We start from the raw sequence: 23,673 nt of genomic DNA on the forward strand, positions 1-23,673 counted from the left end.
CTGTAGAATTTTACGTTATTAATACCAATGATTAAAACAAATAAAAGCCTTTTCCAATATAACATTTTGCAAGTACCACATTGAAGAAGTGTCTCACATGCTTGACTTTTAGGGACAGAAGCAAGCATGAATGAGTGAATGTCAAGAGAAAATTACTGTGTTAAAAATAAGCAGGGTGGTCCAATCGGTGCAGGGTTCCTGAAGGTTTCATTTGCAAAAATTGACTTAATTGTGGAACATCAAAGCAAGTAGAAGTATTCTACCATTAAATTAGTTAAAACAGAAAGACAGAGGAAATGACTATGGAAGTGTCCAGAAATGTCCATTATCTGTATTTAGCTAGTAACTGGCAGATATGTAACTTTTACTTCTTAGGAGAAAAAGACAACAAAAAGCATGAAAACCACTCTCAGTCATTTCAAGAAAGTCCAGTCTAGAGCTGTTGTTCCCGAGCAGTGAAATTCACTTGCAATCTTTTTCTACTCTTGCTCTTACATGAGAAATGGCAATTAGAAATCTGCAGTGTTGAAACACGGGGGTCTGGCAGTGAATGTTGTCACAAAAATGTATGCTGTGGGTTTGGACTTTTTACATTTATGCTACATTAATGTGCATTTGACTCAAATATATATATATATATATATATGAATTCAATAGAATGAGTTTCTGATTTGCCATTTTATGCTAAAGATTTTAAGTCACACATGTAAGTGTAGAGTTAGGTTTCTCCTTTTTACAATCTTACAGTTTTAATATTCTGTTCTTTATTGTAACTTATGTTTTTTATTCTTTTCTTAGAAATTGAAGTGTCAAGCACGAGGGTCTTCACCAGATATTAGGCAAATTGATCTTGATGTAAATCGAACATACAGAGATCATATCATGTTTCGAGACAGATATGGTGTTAAGTAAGTAAATTAGAAGCTTTGTCTGATAACTGGTTTCTGATCTGCCTCAAAACTCTTTGATTTGCGAAGGAATTTTGAACGTGAGTTCCAGATTTTCGAAGCAGAATTGTCTGTGTGCCATGAGGTAATCACCATTACTGCTACAAAGCCAAATAGTTACTTTCAACCCGCCAGCGTGCACTTACTATGAAATAGTCAGTAGCATTCCAAAGAAAACCATTTCTAAACTGTTCTTGTTCCATTTTTAATAAGACTGTAAATAATCATGAAGTGCCACTGTAATAGATCAAGTTTATTACACAATCATTATGTTTTCTTTCAAAACAAAAACTTTCTACATTGCTAATATCTTCTCAAAGATTTTAGCCTTCCTTTGGATTTTATATTCCTCTTTTCCTACTTTCTAATTCAGAACCAAATAGAACAGTGTTTTAGAAGTGAGCACTTAGCTACAAATGTAAGCCTTAATGCTAGTGAGTGCCTTCAAAATACTGTTATTTCTGCTGTTATTTGATGAACAATATTAAGCAGCTGTCATCAACAAAAATGCTTAATAATGAAAAATAAGTGGCAGCACAAACAGCAGCACCTGTCCTACAAAGAAAAGCTGAGGCAGCGGGGCATGTTCAGCCTCAAGAAGAGAAGGCTCCAGGGAGACCTTGTTTTAGCCTTCCAGTATTTAAAAGGAGTTTATTAGCTGGATGGAGGTTGACTTTTTACATGGTCTGATAGAGATAGGACAAGGGGCAGTGGTTTTAAATTAAGAGAGGGGAAGATACAGATGTTAAGAAAAAATTTTTCACTTTGAGGGTGGTGAGTCACTGACACAGGCTGCCCAGAGAAGCTGTGGATGCTGCATCCCTGGAAGTGCTCAAGGCTGGGTTGGGTGGGGCACTGGGCATCCTGAGCTGGTGGGGGGCAAGCAGCCCGTGGCAGGGGGCTTGGATGGTCCCTTTCAACCTAAGCCATTCTGTGATTGTTTCAAGCATGCTGCATTAGCAGCCTGCTGAGATGGAAAGGATTGGGAAAATTTTTAGTCTCTTTTTCTTTCCAAGACATTATCTGCAGTAGTGTACTGTTTTCAAAAAGCAAAACTCAATGAATTGTGAGCTTTAATGTGATAATAAAAGAAACATTTTCCTATATTATTCCTCTAGGTATTTCGCAGACAAATTCTAAGTAGGCATGGGAAATTTCTGTGATGGTTGCAACCAGAATGTAGTACAGAGCAGAAATTCACAAAGCTGAGAGTGCTATTTTGTGCAGACACTGTAGGATAGTTATGTTTGTGCTGTGCTATGTACATTGCAGGTGATGTGCCTTGCCTCTCAGTACTACTGACACAGTGCCATGCAAAAAGTGGCTGTACTGCATCTGAGTCTCAGCTAGTTTTAACCCATGTGTTTTAAGGCTGAGCAGAAGCTCACTACCCCTTCAGTTTGGGGTTAACACAGACAGAGCCAGCTCCATTCCCTGTGGTTGTGTTGTGAGCATGTTGTCAGTCTGTGGAAAAACCTTTGTCTGTATCGATTTCACACTTGGAATAGAACTTGGAATTACTGTATGTGCATTATACATTACCAGTGATGTGGATGAAAATTTAGAGATCATTCCATGTTGCAAAGAAATAAAGACTTCTGGGTAAATCAATACTTGTTTGACCTCTCGATAGACTGTACATTTTTGAGGGGTTATTCTTTTACAAGTCTTCAGTGATACCATCTAGCATTAATAGTACTAAAATTACCATTATTTTTATATGAATGAGATTTGCTCTTATGTTGGGTTTCATATAGTTCAGATTCCCTTAATTGATCATGGAAGGTTCTCATGGATGCTATTGCAGCCCAAATATTTTATCTCATTTTGTCCTTGTAAAATAAGACTGAAGATTAATAGCTACTACTTCATATTACATTTTTTTTTTTGTTACCTAATAGGTAAACTCTGGTTTCTGAATGAGGGAGAAAAAAATACTGTAGATATTTTGGTCAAATTTTCCAATTGTGCTCTTCCCTAACAGAAAACAAGCAACTCTAGCTCAAGATTTCTTTTTATAATCTCCAAATATCTTAGTCTATACGTTTGATCGGTGACAAGTAGAGGGAATTCCACTGGATGTGAAAGCACGCAGGGCTCAGGAGTTAAATTCTAGCAGTTGCAGTTGAAAGGAAGCATTCACATTTCCAGATTCCCTTCCCAACGATCACAGAATGCAGGTGTGAGTTCCAAAACATATTGTGAGAAGTCTCCATTATTTTGATGTCTCAGTTTGAGAAGCATGGAGTTTACGTATTTTTGTCCTGCTGCATTTACAGTTTAGTACAAGATGACTTAGGCTGTTTTTATAGAAAGCAAAGGACAAAGCTCTTTATGTACTTCAGAGTTAGAATTGCAGGGTTTGGTGTACTCTGGAAGACTAAGTGTAGGATGGAGAGTACTAGTCACTAAAGCAGCTTTTAATTTAGGGGACAAGGTTAAGACACCTTTGTCCCTGCCTTGTGTTTTTCATCTCTTCTGTGTAACTTAGCAATCAGTAACAGCTGTCAGTGTTCTGCAAACAGAAATTCGGAGTGGTGTGCTTTAAGTTTGTCATTCAGAATAAGTCAGTATTTGACATGTATGCCTCACTTTCCCCTATTTGTAATAATAATGGTCTGACACCACCGGTGTCCCAGCAAAATACCAGAAAAGTGCTAAATACAACATTGGTTTTAAATCAGAAGCACATATCACTGCTCTTTAGTACCAGAGAAGTTAAATTGGAGAAACGGGTTTCCAAAATATTAACTCATTTTATGTTTTTCTGTTTTTACAAAGCCCAGTATTACATTTTCTTTCTCAACCCTTATATCTGCAGGCAACAATCTTTATTCCACGTTTTAGCTGCATATTCCATTTATAATACGGTAAGTTGTGTACTTTCATATTCGGCTTCTCTGAACGTACTGTGAGTTTATTTGCAGTTCTGTATCCTCTTCCTCCCTCCCCCTAAAAAACATGACACATTTCAGAGACCTTTGGAAATGCAGAGAAAAAAATGATTGATCTTTTGACGTGTTTTGAGCTACTGCATCTTGATCAGGGGTATGTTATCAGACAGACTGAACAGTATATAGAGTTTAACTGAAATTAATTATAGTGTTCAATAAGAATAATTAATTTGTGCTGTGCTGGAGTTTTATACTACTGCTGTTTCTTCCTATTATATAATTTGCCTTCAGTTAAGATCATTTGGGTGATGGGAAGAACAATTGCAGAAAGGTACTTGTAGGAGTAGCAGGCATTTTGTAGCCTGGAGCGTTCTGACGAATGGAAGGTTTTAAAGGCTGTATCGTCCTCACTTAAGCCCTTTTTTAGGTATGCTCCAACATACATGGTAAAGTACATTCTGGTACTAAATTTGGTCCCAACTGTAGTCCTGGATGAGGATTTTTTGAAGTGGAGTTTCTAGGCAAATCATAAGGGCTAGCTTACTTATTTTGTAATGTCCTTTGACTATATGCTAAAAATAGAGAAATTCTATCATGTCCAGATTTAATTTTGTTTTATGCTCTATTCCCTTGTGCCTATTTTGATCACTTTTGAACCAACTTTTGTTTTACATCCATCAGCAGTTCCTTACAATTCAATGTAAAAATAATTGTGAGTAAGAGTGAAATTGAGCAGTTATTCTACTTAAGTATCACTTCATTTCAATTTTCAGAGTTCTAAGCAATGTGCCTTTTCTTTCCAGTTTCAGTCTCCTCATATTTGTTTGGCCCATAAATGAAGTTACGTTGCTAGCATTTGTCACCTTTCATTTCCTCTGTTGTCTTAAGCTTTTTGTTGGTAGTGTAAGTGATGAGAAAACTATTGAATTTATATATATATTTTTGTGCAACATTGGACTGATGTCTTCAAGTTGTATGAAAAGCACTGTCTAAAGTCAACTATTACAAAATAGATGAAGGGAATACTGCAGCTTGTTTTTAGTTTGTTTTACTGTTGCTGTATTTTTCTTCTTAACGTGTCACAGTTCTTTGTTTGTATCTCTGGAGCAAAGTTCTTAAAAAATAACATTTAAATCTGAAAAAGATTATTCAACTATTACTCCCCTAAATATTTTATCAATGGAATTACCTGAGCAGTGAAATGCCAGTGACAATTGGTTCCTGCCATAAAAGTCAATATTAATAGTCAGAGGAGTTGCTCAAAGCTAGCATTGGAACAGGACTTTTTGTTTCTTCATGTTTAATGACATCTGCCTTCTGTGTGCTGCTAAACTAGAGCAGGCTTATAGTTCCAGGTCACTCCTGAAAAATTCCATGTTTATCAGAGGAGTGTAAAAGAAGATAAAAGAATATCCCCCCTCCAAAGCTAAATACATCTAAATGGCAAATCTGTCCCTTCTGGAATAAGAAGTTCTAATTATTTGAAATGATTAGTAGGAAACCTAATTTAGTGCCTTGGTAGGGAGTTCTAATGAGATTTCCAGATTATTTTTCAGATGAACTGTTAAGCATCATCCATTCTATCTATTAATATTTTAGATATTTAGAAATCAAGTGCGTGAGGTGGTACTGTAATTAGGGAATGCCATGTGCCATCAAGGCAAGCAGCCTCTTCGCTGTGCTAGCTCAAGAAAAGCTAACTGCTCATGGGTGTGGGAGCTTTTGCTTTTGTGATTTTAATATATTTCACTCTGTAATTTTCAGGAAGTTGGATACTGTCAGGGAATGAGCCAGATCACAGCTTTACTCCTAATGTACATGAATGAAGAAGATGCCTTCTGGGCCTTGGTGAAACTTCTCTCGGGTCCAAAGCATGCTATGCATGGTATGGTGTGTCACATTACTTAGTATATGTTAGGTTTAAACTGATTATTTAAGTTGTGAATTATTTGAAAATTGAACCATGTTTTTATGTGCGTGTGTTCAATATGAAATGTAATTGGGGCTTCATTCTGGGATGCCATTGGATGTTACCAAAGCTCACATACTTTTTAATAATTGTTTTTCTATGTGGTTTCAAATAGTTCTTAATGAAAATCAGATGTCACCTTTCCACTTAATCTCTAAAGGAATTTAACTAGTTGAAAGCTGGTTATGTAGATGTCTATGTAGCAATAAAATACTAGTGTTAAATAACACTGCAGCTATTTTATCACTTGGCAGGGCAGGAATCCATAGTAAAATAAGTTAATAAATAAACTATCACACTGTAAGCATTAATGTTGAGTTTCTCAGTTTTCTCTTTGCCTCATCCAGCATTTCCCACACTCCGTCTTGTTATTCATATATTATTGGTTGCTCTCTCTTTCCATGTTGAATTTAATATGACCTATGCATGCTGCATGCCCACAGGGATGGAACAACTCCAGGAATTCCAACATCTTTTGTTAATAACATAATGGTTCAGAAGGCTGTTGTTCTTGAACACCTGAGAAAGGAAATAATATCTAGAACTTGGTTATGAGTTGTCTGTGTGTATATGTATACTTATATGTATATAATTTTTTGTTTAAATTCTCAGCAGGCTCTGGCTTCTTTTCCCTTAAGACACTCTTCCTATCCTGTTCAGTGTTCTTAACCCAGTGTGCTAGTTGGCTTTTTTTTGTTTGTACTTCTACAAAGCTATTGCCTTTTTAACGAAAAAAAAAAAATGAAACAGGGATCAATGTCATACAAGAAATTTGAATTTATAAAGAATCAAAACATTGCTTGGAGCTTTACACAATGATAGCACAGACTAAGAACATCTTGTACAAGCCTATATCTCTAGATCTGGTAGTAATCCAAAGCCATAAAAATACAGCTGTGTTGAACGTTGAGCTCCTCAGTGATCACAGAAAATTTTAGATGTCTTGGGAAATGTTTAAATCAATTTATTACTTATCAAGTCAGTGGATCTGATTTTGTTACCTGGGAGCTCTACATAGGCACCTTTTTAAGATGCCATAGTCAATTAAACAGGTGTTTTTTTTTATCAGATTTGAAGTCTTATAGTGAGACAAGCATGGGATTAATTCAGACTGATATTAGATTAGTAGTGGTAGATAATAATAGTCACTAAGGGAAAAGTATTGATGTTCTACTGTAGTTGCTTAAGCTGAAATATGTGCATATCCATACATGAGAATATTGCTATGAATATCTGTTCAGATCCAGTGCTCTATTCTTAGAGCTCTGAATTCCCCCTTTTTTTTTTATCACGTTACTGTCTTTATAGTAAATAAACATATTTCATGGTTGGCTTCTTTTCTTAGGTTTTTTTATTCCTGGTTTTCCAAAACTGTTGAGATTTCAAGAACATCACGACAAAATACTGAATAAGTTTTTGTCCAAACTTAAGCAGCATATGGTAAGTGCTCACAGTAAAAGTAATACCAGTTTGTAACCTGCTGCCTTGTTTCAGTTCAAATTAACCCACTAGGTTGAGGACACCTGAAAGCAGGCAAAAAGGAACAAAAGTAAAGCCCTGAGGCAGAGGTGCTGTTGCTTTTGACATTGTGCACTCTGGGTGAGCTGCTACCATAAACAAAAACAAAACTCACTGGTGTAGGCATGCACACAGGTGCATTGACAAAAACCAAACAGGACAGAAAATAAGCCACCAACAGTTTGAGAGCAGTCTAGATAGATCCTTGGCAGTGATGAACGGCATCTAGTATGTTCCTATTTTAAATTAGAGTTTAATGTCTCCTTTAGCTTTTTTGCTGTAGAACTACTCAACATATGGAATTGGACAGATCTGGTTAGAAAAAAAGAAGTGTAAATGAGGATCGGTGTGTCTGACTTGACTCTGAAATTAAAGTTGTCGCTATTGAAGTGTGTGTGGGATGATGATTCTTGTCTGGAATTATTGTCTTACTTAGATTTTTGAGGTTCTCTGATTTTTTTTTCCTGAAACATTTAATACGGCAAGCATAGAATGCACTACTACCAAAACTGAAATTCAGAACTTCTTAACTTTTCAGCTCATACTCTGCCTTTTCCTCTGCCTGTGCAAGCAGCATGGAAGAGCTCCATAGGAGCGTAGGGAGACTCTGTCCATGGGCTTACATGCCATGTAGACTATATAAACTCTAGAGGAATTGCTCCCTTTAGTTAAGCAATTAAATTCATTATAAGTCTAACCACCATTTTTGAGGACCCATTCTTGGTCTTGTTAAACCTCATATTGTGCAGCCCTCCCATTTGTCAGGCTCTCTCTGTGAGGCCTTTCTATGCTGAAAGGAGGCAAAAGCTCCTCTGAGTTTATTTTGTTGAGAGAGGATTTATTCTTCTGCTACATTTGTTGCAAGAGTAAGATGGAGGCCTAATATGTGCTAATGCCTCTGCATCTACAGATGTATTCCTTAAGGTTTGAAATTATGAAGAAAAAATGCAAGGATAGAAATCATGTTTGTTCAATTAAAGCAACAGTATTTCATGTAGCCAAAAATATTGATTACATTGGCCTCAAGGCCATTCAGTAAAATGATTTTTCGTGGGCATTACAAAATATTACTTGACTTTTGTGAGTATTTTAAAAACTTCTGTGTTTTTTACAGGACTCTCAGGAGATGTCCACCAGCTTTTACACCACGAAATGGTTTTTCCAATGTTTCCTTGATCGTGTGAGTATGTTTTCCATTTTCTTTTTCTGTTTTTGATTGTGGATTTGGACAGACTGTGTTCACACTTAATTCTTTCATTGCAGACTCCCTTTACGTTAAGCCTCAGGATATGGGATATCTACATACTTGAAGGAGAGCGGGTTCTCACTGCTATGTCATACACAATTCTGAAGATACACAGAAGTAAGAAATCTTTTGAGCTCTTGAATTCTAAATAGACTTCCAGCAACAATTCAGCAACAAGGAACCACCAGTGCTACATCTCATTTTATAGCATTGTTTGTCAGAATGTCATTAAAATGCAGAATTTTGGTAGTCTGACTGAATGATCTTTTATTCCATCTTTTTCTGACAGGAAAAGTAAGATTTGGAGTTTTGAACAAAAGCACTGTCCAAAGTATTTATGCCTGCCCATAGTGCCTGCCTGTCTATGCCTGCCCCCATAGCACGTGAAGTTCCAATTCTGACACTGAATGTTAGCTTCTGAATATATATCCTTTGTCATTTCTCTGGATGATACCTTGTAGGTCAAGTTTGATACCATTTTCCTGTGCTGCTTTTGCAATATTTAGTGAAATCAATTGACTCTATGTAAATTTAGAGAACTCTTTGCAGAATTGATGTTTTAACTTGCTCACTAGTTTATCCTCCTGAAACTGTATTAGCATGCAGTTACAGCCTTGAAAGCAAAACATTTGTGTGGGAAACATGGCCTTACAGCTGTATTAAATGGGAAAGAAAAAGAATCTGATAACTATAAAATGCCTTTCAAAGTATGACCTGAATTAATTGAAGTGGCAAATAATGCCTGAAGCAATGGTTCTGAACTGCCATAACCATTTCATGGGAAGTTAATTCAGTTGTGAATGAGGATACCTTAAATGTCAAATCTTAAACTGTTCTACTGCTTTTGAAAGCTTTTAAATAAATGATGTATATAGTAAAGATCTATACCAGTGTTTTGTTAAGTTGGGGATGCAGGCTGAAAAATGAAGACCTGGAACTGTTGCACTTAACATAAGCACGCTGAAGGCAGGTGACTTGTATTTAGATTTTAGAAGGTGCTTCTTTTTGGAAAACATTGTTCCGAGTAGAGATTAATAGGTAAAAAGCATTTCTGTATTAATTTGCTAGCGAATTTCTGATATATTCTGTAGATTTTTAGTGTAGAATTCTATTTTCTGCTTAATTAATAGGCCTTTTTTGTTCATTTAACAACAAAAGCATCTGATATTGTACATACATTTTTGAAATTTTATGTTCATAATCAAGATGTTTTTATTTATAATAGTATTTTCTTCTTGTTTAGAACATCTGATGAAATTACAAATGGAAGAGCTTGTAGAATTTCTGCAGGAGACTCTAGCTAAGGATTTCTTCTATGAAGATGACTATGTAATAGAACAGCTCCAAAATTCTATATCAGAATTGAAACGAGCAAAGTTGGATTTACCAGTAGCTGGTAAGATACTTGTAGAGATGCAGATTTAGATACTTAGAGCATTTTACAACTTGTCCATTTTTAAAGTGTTAACTCACGCTGTTAAATACTATGAAAATGGTTGTTTCTTCATCACTGCATACTTATTTACTACAGAATTTTTTACTGTTTAAAACCAACACCTTTTATATAATGAGTTTGCTATTTTTTCTGTCATCGTTTTGTTTACTGATTACAAGCTAATGACACATCCCTGATCTGGTAACTTTGATTTATAAAGTGGAAATAAAAGTTTCTAGTTATTTGAAGCAACACTTTTGTCTGAGAATACAAATTATTTTGTAGCTTGAATAGCTATGAAACAAACATCAAGTCAAACAGTTTGCCAGGTCCAGTTTTTCATTTCTTTGCAAGTGATGCACCATCTGGGTGTTTAAGTCAATTATCTTCTTTATTTTTGCTCAGCCTTTGTATTAATCCATTGTGTTCAGTTCCAGAGCAGTGAGTGTTGTTTCTCAGGACATTACTTAAGAATTATGTCTGTAGGTTCTGTCTGTACTGAGATTCTATTATCTTTTCTGTCACTTTTCTATCCTCAGTATTTGAATTGCTTTTTCTTGTGATTATGCTTAGTTCTTTTTTTATCTTTGTTAATGTGTAAAATAGTATGTGAGAAAGAAACATGATTTAATATAGAAAAAAAATCTGGCAGAAACAACCTTAACTTTTAAGTTTTTATGGTTAGTTTTTAGCAATTAAGAAACATCAGAAGGTCAGAATAATGGTTGCCTGTGTAGTCTGGTGATAGTTTATTCTTGAAGCTCTTTCTTCGTGGAACTTCATTTTTCTGTTTCAGTACATTATTGCATGCACTATTTCAGAACTCTTTATCAGAAAAAAGATATATGTTTCTTCTGGTTCTTAGCAGATCAGTCTCTCAGACTTATGTCAGACACTCTTTGTGTTTCTTTCCCATCATCTTGACTTCTCGTCCCAGTTTGTCTTCCTCCACATTCTTACGCTTTTCCCTCATTCTGACTTTTAACTGCACATCTCCCATTGTGCCTTCTCCCACCCAAAGCTTAGACCCAAAGTCTAAGTCTTGCTCCTGCTTGTCTCCTCATCATTCTTCTTGTTTCTTCTAGTCCATATACTTATTTGTTTAGTGAGTCTGCAGATCTTTGTGTTACTGCTTCTTTCCCTTTCTAATCACCTTTCCCATCCTGCTTCTCTCCACTTTCTAAGCTAGGCTACAACATTTTCTTATTCTTTAGAGCAACTTTTCAGCACTGCTTTTCAGTTGTCAGCTTTTGTTAGACATCTTGTCTCAGCTGATGCTCGTTCATGGTGACTGGATCTGAGTAAATATGTTAATGAACAACTTTGTCTTTTAGCTTCAGTTCCAGTCTGTCGTGGTAGAGGAAGATAGGTGCATTGGAGTGCTCTCTGTAAAATTTTAAATACTGAGTTATCAGTGATTGCATGTGCACAGTGAAGATTTTTTGCTGCCTTGCAGAAACTTGTTTGTAGTTCAGTAGATTTTTCAAAGATGTGGTCAAGAAAATATCATCAGTGTGGGTTGTCTATTTTCTGCTTGAAAATGTGGTAGCTGAAGAGTTAATGGAAGATTTTGTAGTTTAATATATGACACAATTCATGTTTTTTTCCACCTTGGAAAATAATGTAGATGCAACTTTATGGGGAGAGTTTCTATGGAAAATACAGACTTCACTGTAAGCTTTCTTGAATGAAAAATAAATAAATAGATGAAGGCAGTTACTAAGTGATTTATGTTTTAAGGTTTTTCTTTTGTGAGAATGTAAAATGCCCTCAAGTGAAATTTTGTTCAAGAATACTGGGTCTTAAAAAACAATCAAAGGAAGCTGTATGTGATGTTAAGGGCCACAAAGTGGGTACTGTGCAACGCAGTAACAGAAACTGTGTGATGCAGGGAGTTGCCTTATGAAAACCAAAAGCAAAAGTTAATAAATACTGAATACATCATTTTGAAGCTGAATGTGGTTGTACACTTTCATGTTTTGTATGTCTGAGTCTTGATATGACTAACTGGCAGGACAGTCATTCTTTTGATCTGCATTTTTCTTCCTTTTGGAAAGCTAAAAGGAACATAAGTTTTTTTTTTTTTCTTTTTTTTTCCCACTATTATTAAGGTGAGGAAGGTTGAGCAGCAAAATAAAAATAAGAAAAACAATGCTAAAGTGGAGTGTATTTTGTTGCTAGATGAGGAAGTGAGCTTTTTTCTTTTTTCATTTCAAAGTAGTGTGGGAGAGCCTCTCTGTGGGATACTTTAGCCAGGACTTGCTGGTAACATCACTAAGCTATTCACAAAAATAAATACCAATTACCTTTATCCTAATCCTTGGAAATCTAGTTGATTTCTCTGCTGTTATCTGTAGTTAGATGAATCTACCTCATTGTCTTTTTTTTCTTCTTCTTTTCCTTTTCATTTTGGTTTAACCAATCAGGATCATCAGGCAGGAATGTTTCTGCACAAGTTCTCGGGATTCTATAGATATTCAGCTGTGCTCACATCTGTCTCATTCTACTATTTTTTTCTACCTTCAGTCTCATTTTACTATTTTCCATTTAATTTCATATAAAATTTATGAAATCATTATATGTCATGCAGTAATATGTACAAAAGTACCAAACTGTTCACTTAAGTATTCCCTATAGCCAGAGACAAGGATGTATATTTTAATTTTCTCAGCTGAAATCAAAATAGTACTTCCTGTCAGATGCTTTCTTGCAACAATTGCATCTCTAAGAATTAAAATAAAAATGAACGATCAAAAAATATCTCCATCTTACAGTTGCTTCAGTATCAGTCGTACTGGAAAAGCAGTGAGCTAATTGATGTCTGTGGAGTTTTCCATCTGGCATTCTTTGTTAGGCTGTACGGGTTTTCCTGCCCTAATAAATAGTGGTAGAGTATTAAGAGGTAATTTTTATGTTCCTTTAAAGTAGATGGCTACTTATATTATCTATTATATTATAGATCTATTAGATAATCTATTAGTATCTAATAGATATTATATATATCTATTATATTATACTTATATTATCTATTATTATCTATTATAGCTTTCTCTGGCATGCTTGTTCCATGACTCCTTCACTGTATTAAGGAGTTCCTTTATACCTTCAGAGCACAGAGGAGAGAAGGGACTTTGTTAGACACTGTGTCACTGATAAAACCCTTAAGGAGCACTGCCAGAACATTTGATGTTCCAGGAGCACAGCTGTATTGATCAGCCTGATTTTGGATGTCAGCTAAATGCCTTTGTCAGTACTGGAACTGTTTTACATAAAGCAGACCACAGATTTTATGCATTTCTTTGTCAATTTCTAGTTTTAAGTACTGATCTGTCTTGGGTGGTCTGTACTGCAGCCTTCAGAGAATGGCTCATAACTTCTGAAAACCCAACGTGTAGGCATCTACGTTCCCGTGACTGTATGGAGACAGAAAACGGAATGGATAAGGATGCTGCTTATTGACAAGCCCTAGGAGGGGCAGACTGTAACATTTATACAGTAGACAGTCCTGTAAGGTACTTCTCCTCTGACATATCCTCAAGCAGATTTCGTAGAAAAGACAATTAGTATTTTGTAGGTTGTCTGGAACATTATGAAGAGTGTCCACTTCACAGGAGATTCTTGAACAGCACATCACTTAAATTCATACGACTTCTGTTTTTATCTTCCCAAAGAAGCCAGATCTGAGGCAGAATAGACAAATCTCTTCTTTCATTCAAAGGTGGTGAGAAGAATTTTGCTGGTATATGCTGTTGTTCTTCAAAATTTCTTGATGCAGATTCCTTTCCTGACTTTTATTTTAAAGGAACAGCAAAATTCTTAAACTACCCCACACTTTGATGCAGATGACCTGGAAAGAGAGGACAGAGAGATCCTGGGATGGACTTTTTTTTGTTAAATGAAAATTTAATAGACCTTACAGCAATGGAAAAAGCCTTAAGTCAGAGATGAAGGTCTTACATTTAATTTTAAGGAAATATTGCCTAATTTGGAATCTGCCATTGTTCTTCTGATTAGCAGAACTATTTTAGTGCCTGGTAACACCTGCATTAAACAGTGATTACAGTCTTCTAGTTCTCCAGTTTTTTCCATACTTAGCAACAATTAACAAAACTTGAATTTTACATTTTAATTTTGTAAATGTATACCAGCTACTTATCTTTAGAGGTAAGTTTCAGTAAATTTGTTACAAATGCTTTTTCTGCAGATATTTATCTAATACAAATACTCACCTGTGAGTGCAGAAATAGATAAATGCTCTGTTAAATAACGTTGTTTTTCTGCACTTAATACATCCAAAATAATACAGCAAATAATACAATATAATGCAATGCAAATACATAAGTCAGCTCGACTTGTGTTTCTGATGATGTATCTTTTTTGGTTGTGTTTTGTTTCAGAGGAATTCTGGATTTTTCACTTGTACTTGAAGAATACACAAGTAGCAGTTTATATGATGCACTTCATATTTTAATCAGCTAATTTTTCTGCCTTGGTTCTTGTGTGATGTGGCCTTACAGTGTTACAGAGGAAATGGGCATATAGAATTTTACTAATATAATTATTATATTATTTTCAGCAAATTTGGGACATTTGCAATGGCTTTGCATCATTTAAAAAATGCTCACTTTTATAACTTGCATGCTTTTGTCCAACATGATCCAGATAGTTCTGCTTGTTATTTGTACTTATATATATATATATATATCTTCTTGTTCATAGCTCAAGAAAGTGTATTTTCCTGGAAGAAACATGAGTTTAGGGATATGAAACGAAGTGGTTACTTATACAATTTTTTTATTTTTATTTTTTTAGAGACCATTTCCAAGCCTACAACTTCAGATCAGTGACTTAGTTTGTTAACACATCTATTATTTCGCTAAATGAAGATGATTATAATTTTTTGTTGTTGTTATTGTCAGTATTACAAAATTGACCTAGTATTGGAAAGGCAAGGAGTGGATCTTGTTCTACCATTATCAGATTGTCAAGCAAGATTTCATTTCAGCATTTCCTACTGGTGTATAAAAGAGGAGGAAGAGAGAGTGACTTTCAAGCAGTGGTTTGAGCTTTTGGTTCAGGCACTTAAATTTCTTTAAAATTTACCTGGTCTAGTAAACTGAACAAGTAAGATGGGAAGTCACTGATGGAAAATAAACGCAAAATATCAAGATGTCATTTTAAGAGTTGTTTTTATGACCATTACCATCCTTGAAAACTGTGTTAGAACAGTCAGAGTGCATGTATTCTGGTCCTGAAATTAAGGACTAGACTGCTATTCACCAGAGAGAGCACTTAAAGCACTTTACTCCAATTATATGTCTGCTATTCAATGCACGAGGCTGTTAATGCCTCCTGAAGCAATTATCTGTAACAGTCTTGTAGTTGAGGTTGACTTCCACTGGGTGGTGACCAAGACTTGCTAGAGCAGGAGTAAGTCAGTAGATCAAAACTTTCTTTAATATGACTTGATTTTTTTTTATCAGATCTGTTTATATTTGCTTTGCTCCTTTTCATGTTAGGCAATACATTTATCAGCAGTGAACAAGCACCTGATTGTTCTTTTTCCATTTAAATTCCTTCCCTCTACTTTTCTCCTCCACCCCCCCATTTTTACCTTATTTTGTTTGTCATTTACTTATTTTATTCTATGCTGTGTACAGACCAACTCAATCACTGTCTTTCTTTTGAATGAAAAACAGAAAATTCTGTAGTGCCAGTTCTGTGAATTCTAATGTAAGCTGTTATGTTTGTCTTTTGGGAAAGCCAGTAACTAAGCTGTGTCTAGGAAGCTGTTTTATTGAAGGAAGATGGGGAGAGAAGATGCACTTCTACATCTTGTGCTAATATTGTCAGCTTGGGAAAAAATCTGGTTTCCCAGTTAGCTTCAGAAGACAAAAGTGTGTTTGATTGTGGACGTTACTGCCAAAACTACCTCCAGCTGAACTGGAAAGCTTTGTATACATCCCGGTTTAAAGTGCCTTTAAATCTTGGATGTAAACATCATACATTGTCCCAGAAGTACTGTTAGTAGGATTCCAATCCCTCCATTCGTTTAGCTTCAGACAGGAGGGTCTGCCTCTAATGTGAATTTGCTCAGACTGAGGGTTAACAGCACAGATTCAATGTAATGTCCTTGAAAACATCCAAATAAAATTTCTGCATGTTCAGACCTCAGAAATGTGAACAGTGAGTTTAGCTGTCACAGAAAAGACGATGGCTGAGAGCTGCATGAGAGGCATTAGGCATATTTGGAGTGGAAAATGGGGAGATAAAAAATACACAGCTTGTCAGAAGAACTGGTGCTTTTGCATGCTTCTCTGGCAAGGTATCTCTGTACCTCTTAACAGTAGAGATGTTTGTTGTGATTTAATTTCTTACATTTGCTTTTGCATTGTGGTTTCTTTTTTCCTCTGCTTTCTGCTTCTGTTCCTTCTCTTTCTTTCTTTCTTGCCTGCATGCAGCATCGTGCTTTTTTCTTCCCATTTTTGGTAATAGCAGACTGCTTAAAGCATTCGTAGACATAGTCTGCATGCTGTTTTGTGCATTTGAGGAATGTCTCCTTGTATTAATGTATGTGCTATAGATGTGGTTATCCTCTACCTGTTAAACTGTGTGGACTTTTCTAAACTTTGGGAGATACTTATATTTTAAAAGAATAAAATACTTTGGTAGTTCTACTGGAACTGGCAGCTGCATGTGTGTTTCTATATATGTATGTACCTGTGTACTTAAATTAGAATTGAATATCTTTTATTTATTTATTTATTTATTTTTCAGTTAAATTAAACAAATTGGTTTTCCTTTAGGAGGTGACCAGTTTGGGGGATGTCTTTGTGCTGCAGCACCATGGTTCCTTATACAACTTCTTTCCATTGATAAGAGCTGAAGCATTTCTTGAAACAGATTTAAGTGTATGCTTTGTAGATTTCCTTAGTAAACTGAGCATCTCTAGCAGTGTGGCCTTTCCTAATGTTGCAGGTGCAAATATGGTTGATTTAGCAGCCTTCCTCAGTTGCTTCAGACTGATGTCAAGTTAAAACAAATTATGTGGAAGATTTGTGGCTAAAATTTAGAGCTGTTTTTCTTTTCCTCATTGATTCCTCCCTCCACCCATACAAATTGTGCCATATTTTTCTCTCTGTGAGAACTCTAAGCTCCAGTATTATCAGACTATTAAAAGGTAGAGGCCTGTTATAATGCTGGTAGAGTGCAAAGGTTTTCTTCTAAATGAACTCTTGTTGTCTTGGAACACTTTGCTCATTGCTCAGTACATGCTTTAATGCCAAGCTCTAAAAGTTTCACAGCAGAAATGTTAAGACTTCTGATACTTCATACCTGTAATTCATGTTCTCTCATACATTGTCTGAACAGTGTGGACCACATGTACCCAATTGAAACATGCTCTTTTACCCTCAAATGCAAAGGAAAGATGACAGAAAGCAAACTTCAAAGCTGTCTAGATAGAATGCAGTAAGAATGTCTGCAGTATTCTCACTTCGGTTTTATTAGAGCTTAATGGTAATTAAGAAATGTTAAGTGTGTGAAATCAAAATAACAAAACTCCACTAAAGCCACCTTAATTGTATGACCAAGTATATTTCAAAGGATCTCATATTGCTCTGTGTGCATTTCTTAGAGAGTAAAAGCTGGAAGAAGGGAAATTCGCTCATGCCTTTAACGTCTTTGTACAAATGAAGGAAGCATTGCAGGAACTAGAGTGACTGATCTTGTGTTCAGGTTTTTTTCACATAGCCTGAATGGCTGAATTACAAGGATGGAATTAAAAATCATTTTATTAAAATAGTTACAGCACACACAGACAGGAATTAAATAAAGTACAGATGCTGAGGAACCATTTTCTAATAGCATTCTGTAACTGCCATGGAGGTTATACATGTAGCAGCATATAAAGGCTCTTTTCCGTGTAATTTGGATGACAGATATGGTATGTACCTTGAGTATTGTTTCTTTATTCAGGCTTCATGCTATTTTAACAATTAGGATTAGTGAGATTGAAAGCATTGTTACATGCAGTTTCAGTATTGGGAATATTTATTATGGGCAAAATTCAGTTTTATTTAGAAGATAGGATCTTCAGTTTTGCTTGCCACTGTTTGTAAATGGAACCTAAATGGTGCAAATGCCTTTTGCCAAACTGACAGTAATGGACAATTTTGAAGAGATTGGTGCAGAAGAGTATGTTGCCGAGCTGTTAAATCATTCATTTGCAGCATCCATGCGACTCATTCATCTTCTGTTTCGCTAGTGATGCACTGCTGGGGAGTGCAAATCTGCAGATCTCTGCTTCAGAGTTTAGCCTGATTTGTGAATCATGGGCCCCCACAGAGATGGAGAGCAAACTGTGATGCTTTATTTCCAAGACCCACTCATTGGTGCTTGATGCTAAGGCCCTACCACATAACCTGTAACACTCTTGTGTATGTTGTACATCACAGAGAATAGTATGCCAGGTGTGAGTATTTAACATGTAGAACCTCCCATTTGGAGGAGTGGGGGCTTTTCATGAGTAACTTTGTTTCCCATGGCATAGAAAGGAAGATAGTGAGCACTTTCAATGTAAGAGATGAGGTTTGTATATCTCTTAATACTTGTGTGGTCATAATTGAGCAGAGGGAAAGTAAGAGTGGAGAGTTTTTCTTCAGAAAACAAGGGTAGGCAGGATTTGTTATATATAAAATGAGGTTTCTGAAACTGTGTATTTCCAAAGGAAAGGATGTGTTTCTATATGACTGTTGGCCTTCTATGAAGACTCTGAATACCAAGAGAAGGGTAGTTTAATTGTTTGGCAAAATGAAGCTATATTTTTTTAAGTATTCTATTTGGTTATCTTGTTGTGACACATAGCATCATAGTATTTCTCTCTGCTGTCTTCTTTCTACGTCCTAGCTGGCACAAACTGTAAGTTTTCATTTAGTTTATATAGCAACAGATCCATGATATTAATTTGTTGTGCTATTATAATAATACTGACCTTGGCTGCAGGCTTTCCTCTTTGTACCTCTGGCATGAACCAGTCACCAGTGATTGAACTCATGCTATCAACTGTAAAAATGAATATGGCTGTCTTTCTTAGTGCAGTGCTCACATCAGGGATAGAAATGTTTTTGTCTTCACTCATGTGAACCCTTATAGACAATTAAAGGGAACTAGAGAGAATGACGTTACCTTTAAAGTCTTCAAGATTTTTGGTGATGAAGGAAGACTGATAGTTATTGTCTTAAAGGAGGAAGAAGAAGGAATTAAACTTATCTATAGCTGTTTTACATTGTTTATTTTGCATAACATTTAAGAATAGCCATGTTTTTTTCCTCTGTACAACAGAGCTTTTGATAATAGGTGCACAGTAGGATTTGCTTTGCTATGCTGCTGACTTTAAAAGATTGTTTGTTTTTGGAAATGCTGAACATCAAATAAAATTGAGATTAATAAACATAATGAGAAGGATATGACCTTTTCTACTTGTAGGGGTGAAAGTAATGTATTACACAGTTAAAGAAGTTATGTGCAAGTGGATGTGATAAAAGATTTTGGCTAAGAACATGAAGAGTGTTGCCTGCTAAGGAGAGTCTGGTCTGGAAAATTTGTTGTAAATTGTTCTACAAACAAAATTCAGCAATGAGACACATCTTTTTTTCTTTCTGTAGTGGCAGTACAGGTTATTCTGAGTCGCCACATAGCTGACATTTACTGTTGGCTATTGTGATGTGCATGGAGGGGTACATACATAGTAGGTAATGCAACCAAACTATTATGTAGGGAAATGATTTTTATTTATTTATTTTTCTACAGCGTTGCCAGTGAACAAAAGCTTGCCAAGAATACATTGGCTGTAGAAGGAACGACTAGAATAACTGGTTAAGATGAGAGCCTAAACAAAATCTTTGTTCAGTCTCAATAAAATACCTTTGAGGTTTGATAGAATGGTGACCCAGAGAGAGGACTAGATAATTGAATTAGTTATTTTTAGTTGCATGATCAACAGATCAAAGATGACTTCTGTTCAAATGTGAATTTATGTTATTACTGTTCTTATTTTAGGGAAAGAAGATGAATTTCCAAAGAAGCTGCTGGGGCAAATTCCATCAGGACATCAACCTGCTATTCTTAATTCCACTCCAGTGCTTAATGGACAGAATAGCACTGGTACACAAACAATAAGAAGGACAGAGAGGAGACCGTCCCCTGTAGAAGAACGAGAAAATTCGCCAAATAATCAAAAAAGAATTAATTCACTGGAGAAACAACCTTCCTTAAAACAGCAGAAGTCTCGCCCAATAGACACACAGAGTAGTCAGTCTAAAAATGAGGTAGATGCCAGAAGGAAACCTCAGCCAACAGGACAAGACAACTCAAAACAATATGATAATGCAGCTGCTAACCAAAATTCTAATGCTACTTCACATACACGAAGGGAATTTGTACCTAAGTGGAATAAACCATCTGATATCAAAATAATTGAAAAGACTATGAAACTTACTGCAGAAGTGAAAGGAAGGCCAATAAATCATTCTGTTTCAAGCTCTCCACCAAGTCCTACAGAAACACAGCCTTTGAATGTAAAACAAAAAATGAGGGTTTTGGATGCTGATGAAGGTAAGCGTGGGTCTAATGCCTCCCAGTATGACAATGTTCCAGTAGCTGATAATGAGAGTGAGAATCCTGTTGAAGAAATGCTTGAGAGAGTTCATTCACAGAGTCCTAGGCATGTAGCATATGCTAATAGTCCAAGAAAACAAACTGAGAAGATACCTGTTCCATTAAAAATGGCCAACAATTACACCTTTACTTCACAACCCCGATCTCCAAAATATTCATTGCAATCTGATGGACCATCTCATGGACTAAATGCAAAACAACCACTGCCATCTTATAGCAATCCTCCTACTTATCATGGAAATTCTCCAAAGCATATCTCCAGCATAAGCAATACAAGTTCTATACCTCTTCATTATCATGGGAATCGAACCAGCCCTTCTGGTAGGCTGTATGGCTCTTATATTTCAGCATATTATTCTCCTGATATGTTACAGGTGAATTCCTATCCCGCCAGTCGCCAAAATTCTCTTTCTCCAGCCCCTATTCGGATAGACGTAGCCCCCGGTGATGCATACACCAGCAACTTGAGATCCCCTATGGGAGACAAATTCATAATGCCTCCGGTGGATTATTTACCAGAAGACAGAAAGTGGCCGGATGCTGCTTACATGTATAGACATGAACCATACAGGCAGCCCTGGAGCCAAGATGTCAACAAGGGCCACTTGGATAATTCCCAGAAATACCAGCGTTTTCAGTCAACACCTTTTCAAGAGCATAGTCTTCCTGCTGTTTCTGTGGATAGCCCAATAAGATACAGGCCTTCACCAACCTTTGAAGAGCAAGGTTCACTGCAGTACCAATATTCCAGTCCATCAGCTCAAGTGCAACACTTCCGAAACAGAAATGATGGATTATCTATGCATGAGTCTGTACTTCTCTGAAAATGTCTGCTCTTATTAAAGCGGCAAGATCCAAACCCAGTTATACTTTACTGTGTAGTAGTCCACCTAAATTCTTCCATGAAATGTGGACAGTTCATGTGACTCTGCAAAAATAACAACACTATTCAAAGATTCAGACTTTTCACTGAAGGCTAGGTGAGTTCTTAGACCACTGAAGCTGTTGAAAGTGATCTGATGCACATAGATATAGCAATAGCAATAAGATCATACACACAGTATGGCTAATACTGTCATTTTCCCTCCAATTGAAATAAGCTGTGTTATGATCTTTCTGCCTAAAACCTAACACATCTGCGAGTTTTATTTTGACTGACATTGTTAATGCACTGTATTAAGGATGTGTATGCGTGAGTATGTGCTTGCATATAAGCGCATATGGAAAAGAACTAAAGAGTTGAAATGTAAATGCATTTAACTTTGAACAGAAGTTGTGAAGTACTTTTGTTTCATATTATTTTTCTTTATAATTTATTTGAAAAGCCATTCATTTTGAATGGGAATTTCTGTCATTTTTATACAGCTGCCTCAGTATCCCGGTATCTGCTCTGAGCAGGAGAGATACTTTGGGATTATTAATTTAAATTTATGTGAGAGTTAATTTCCTCTCCTTTTGACTACTGTTTGTCATTTTCCTCAGCAAGAAGGAGCAGACAGGCAAGAAAGCCAAAAGCATCTCTGTAATCTGGCTAAGAAATGGTGCTTAAAATTCAGGGCAGTCTCTAGTTTCTTATGTGAACTGAATGTGGAGAATTTTTACTTTTGCACCTAAATCTACCTTCAGAATGTCATATATGCAAAATATCGGAGCACAGTAAGAGTAACGCCACATCCAGAAATGGTGCTGCACCCTTCACTTTTTGCCACGCTGTGCTGTCAAATTAAACAAATTGGTTGCAAGGCCAAATCTCATAGGTGTCAGAGAATTACCAGCTCCTTGACATTCTTAAGAAGTACATGCAGGAGTTTGAGACTTGGTTGTGACTTGATATCCCCCGAGCTGTGTGCACATGCAGTGTCCTTTCTCTTAAGCTCTGTCATGTCATTTCTGTTTTGTTTCCACCTGCTTCCCCCCCACCCCATGCAGAAGGCTCATGTCTGTGATTGGGCATGTTGCTCCTGTGCTTTCGGGCTGCTGAGAGAATATGGTTTTTCACCCTAAAATCAACCTGACTGTTAATAGGAAGCTTAGACTCCTGGTAACGTGTTTTTAATGAGTGTTTGCAGCCCCTTCTGCTGTGTGTTTTCTCTTCCTGTCATTGACTGTGAAATGGGGGTGACAAAAATGCAGGTAAAAGTGGCCCGTGTAGGATGAGTGCTGGGTAGGAAGTGCTGAATGTGCCGACCTCCCATTGAAGCCAATGGGAGTTGAGGCAGATGAGGATCTTGCCAGAAGAGGTCCTTGGAGTGCTTAGCAGGGAGGTTTTCTAATTCTTAAGGACCAAGCATTGGTATCAACATCAGTTTTGGATGGTTTTGAAGGTTGTCTTATTATCTTTTGTTCTGTAAGATTTGTTAATTAAAAACATAGAAGTGGATTACTTTCTTTTTTTTTTCCTTTAAAGAATGAGCTTTAGTGCCTATTATTGCTGCAGGTTGGCTCTGTAAGTTCTAAGGTACAGAAGTAAAACAATTTTTACAAATGGAAGTAACATTTACTTAGTATATTTCAAAAAACCTTTTTGTGTATATGATGTGTCTGATGTAATTTTTAATGAACTGGTCAGTTTTATATTTTAAGGTTCGCAAACTGCAGCAAAGTAATTGTAGCAAAGCACTACACTGAAACTCTAAAATTGTGAAGATAACTATGACTTGGGCTTACCTTAGTTCTGATTGCTTACAGTAGCTTAGAAATGTATGTATATAATATCGTTGCTACGTGTAATAATCTCAGTGTTTAATGATGGTTCTGTAATTCATAACAAAGCTGTACAATTTATTCGTGCAAGCAACACAAAGCTCCAAAATATGTATCAGCAGTAGTAAATACTGTAGATTTTTATATATAAAATATATACACACTATTTTCTTATGTCATCTGCAACAGTTTTATAACTGTGTATCCTATTTTGATGTGACTGTATTTTTAACATGTTAAAATAATAATAATAATAATTCTATTGCTTTGTCTTTATTTCTTCA

At 36.1% G+C, this 23,673-nt stretch overlaps 1 protein-coding gene across 3 annotated transcripts in view; it reads left to right on the forward strand.

Moving 5' to 3' along the window:
* The window catches only part of USP6NL (USP6 N-terminal like), a 210,373-nt gene that overhangs the window by 86,387 nt on the left and 100,313 nt on the right, over nt 1-23,673 (forward strand). For 2 of the 3 annotated variants that reach the window (XR_010622597.1, XR_010622596.1), the window contains 8 exons: nt 799-908; nt 3,769-3,817; nt 5,606-5,726; nt 7,156-7,250; nt 8,443-8,508; nt 8,592-8,691; nt 9,818-9,970; nt 20,069-22,732. Coding sequence is in view for 1 of the 3 variants with exons in the window: in XM_065743735.1 (XP_065599807.1) it covers nt 799-908; nt 3,769-3,817; nt 5,606-5,726; nt 7,156-7,250; nt 8,443-8,508; nt 8,592-8,691; nt 9,818-9,970; nt 20,069-21,510 (2,136 nt within the window). In the remaining 2 variants the exon portion in view is untranslated. Of the gene's footprint in view, nt 1-798; nt 909-3,768; nt 3,818-5,605; nt 5,727-7,155; nt 7,251-8,442; nt 8,509-8,591; nt 8,692-9,817; nt 9,971-20,068; nt 23,569-23,673 lie in introns of those variants that run through there. The other variant, XM_065743735.1, reaches the window with a different exon arrangement.

Source organism: Cyrtonyx montezumae, unplaced genomic scaffold (genome assembly GCF_038088225.1).
Source record: "Cyrtonyx montezumae isolate F1298 unplaced genomic scaffold, pur_monq_1.0 scaffold_3, whole genome shotgun sequence".
NCBI classification, from domain to species: domain Eukaryota; kingdom Metazoa; phylum Chordata; class Aves; order Galliformes; family Odontophoridae; genus Cyrtonyx; species Cyrtonyx montezumae.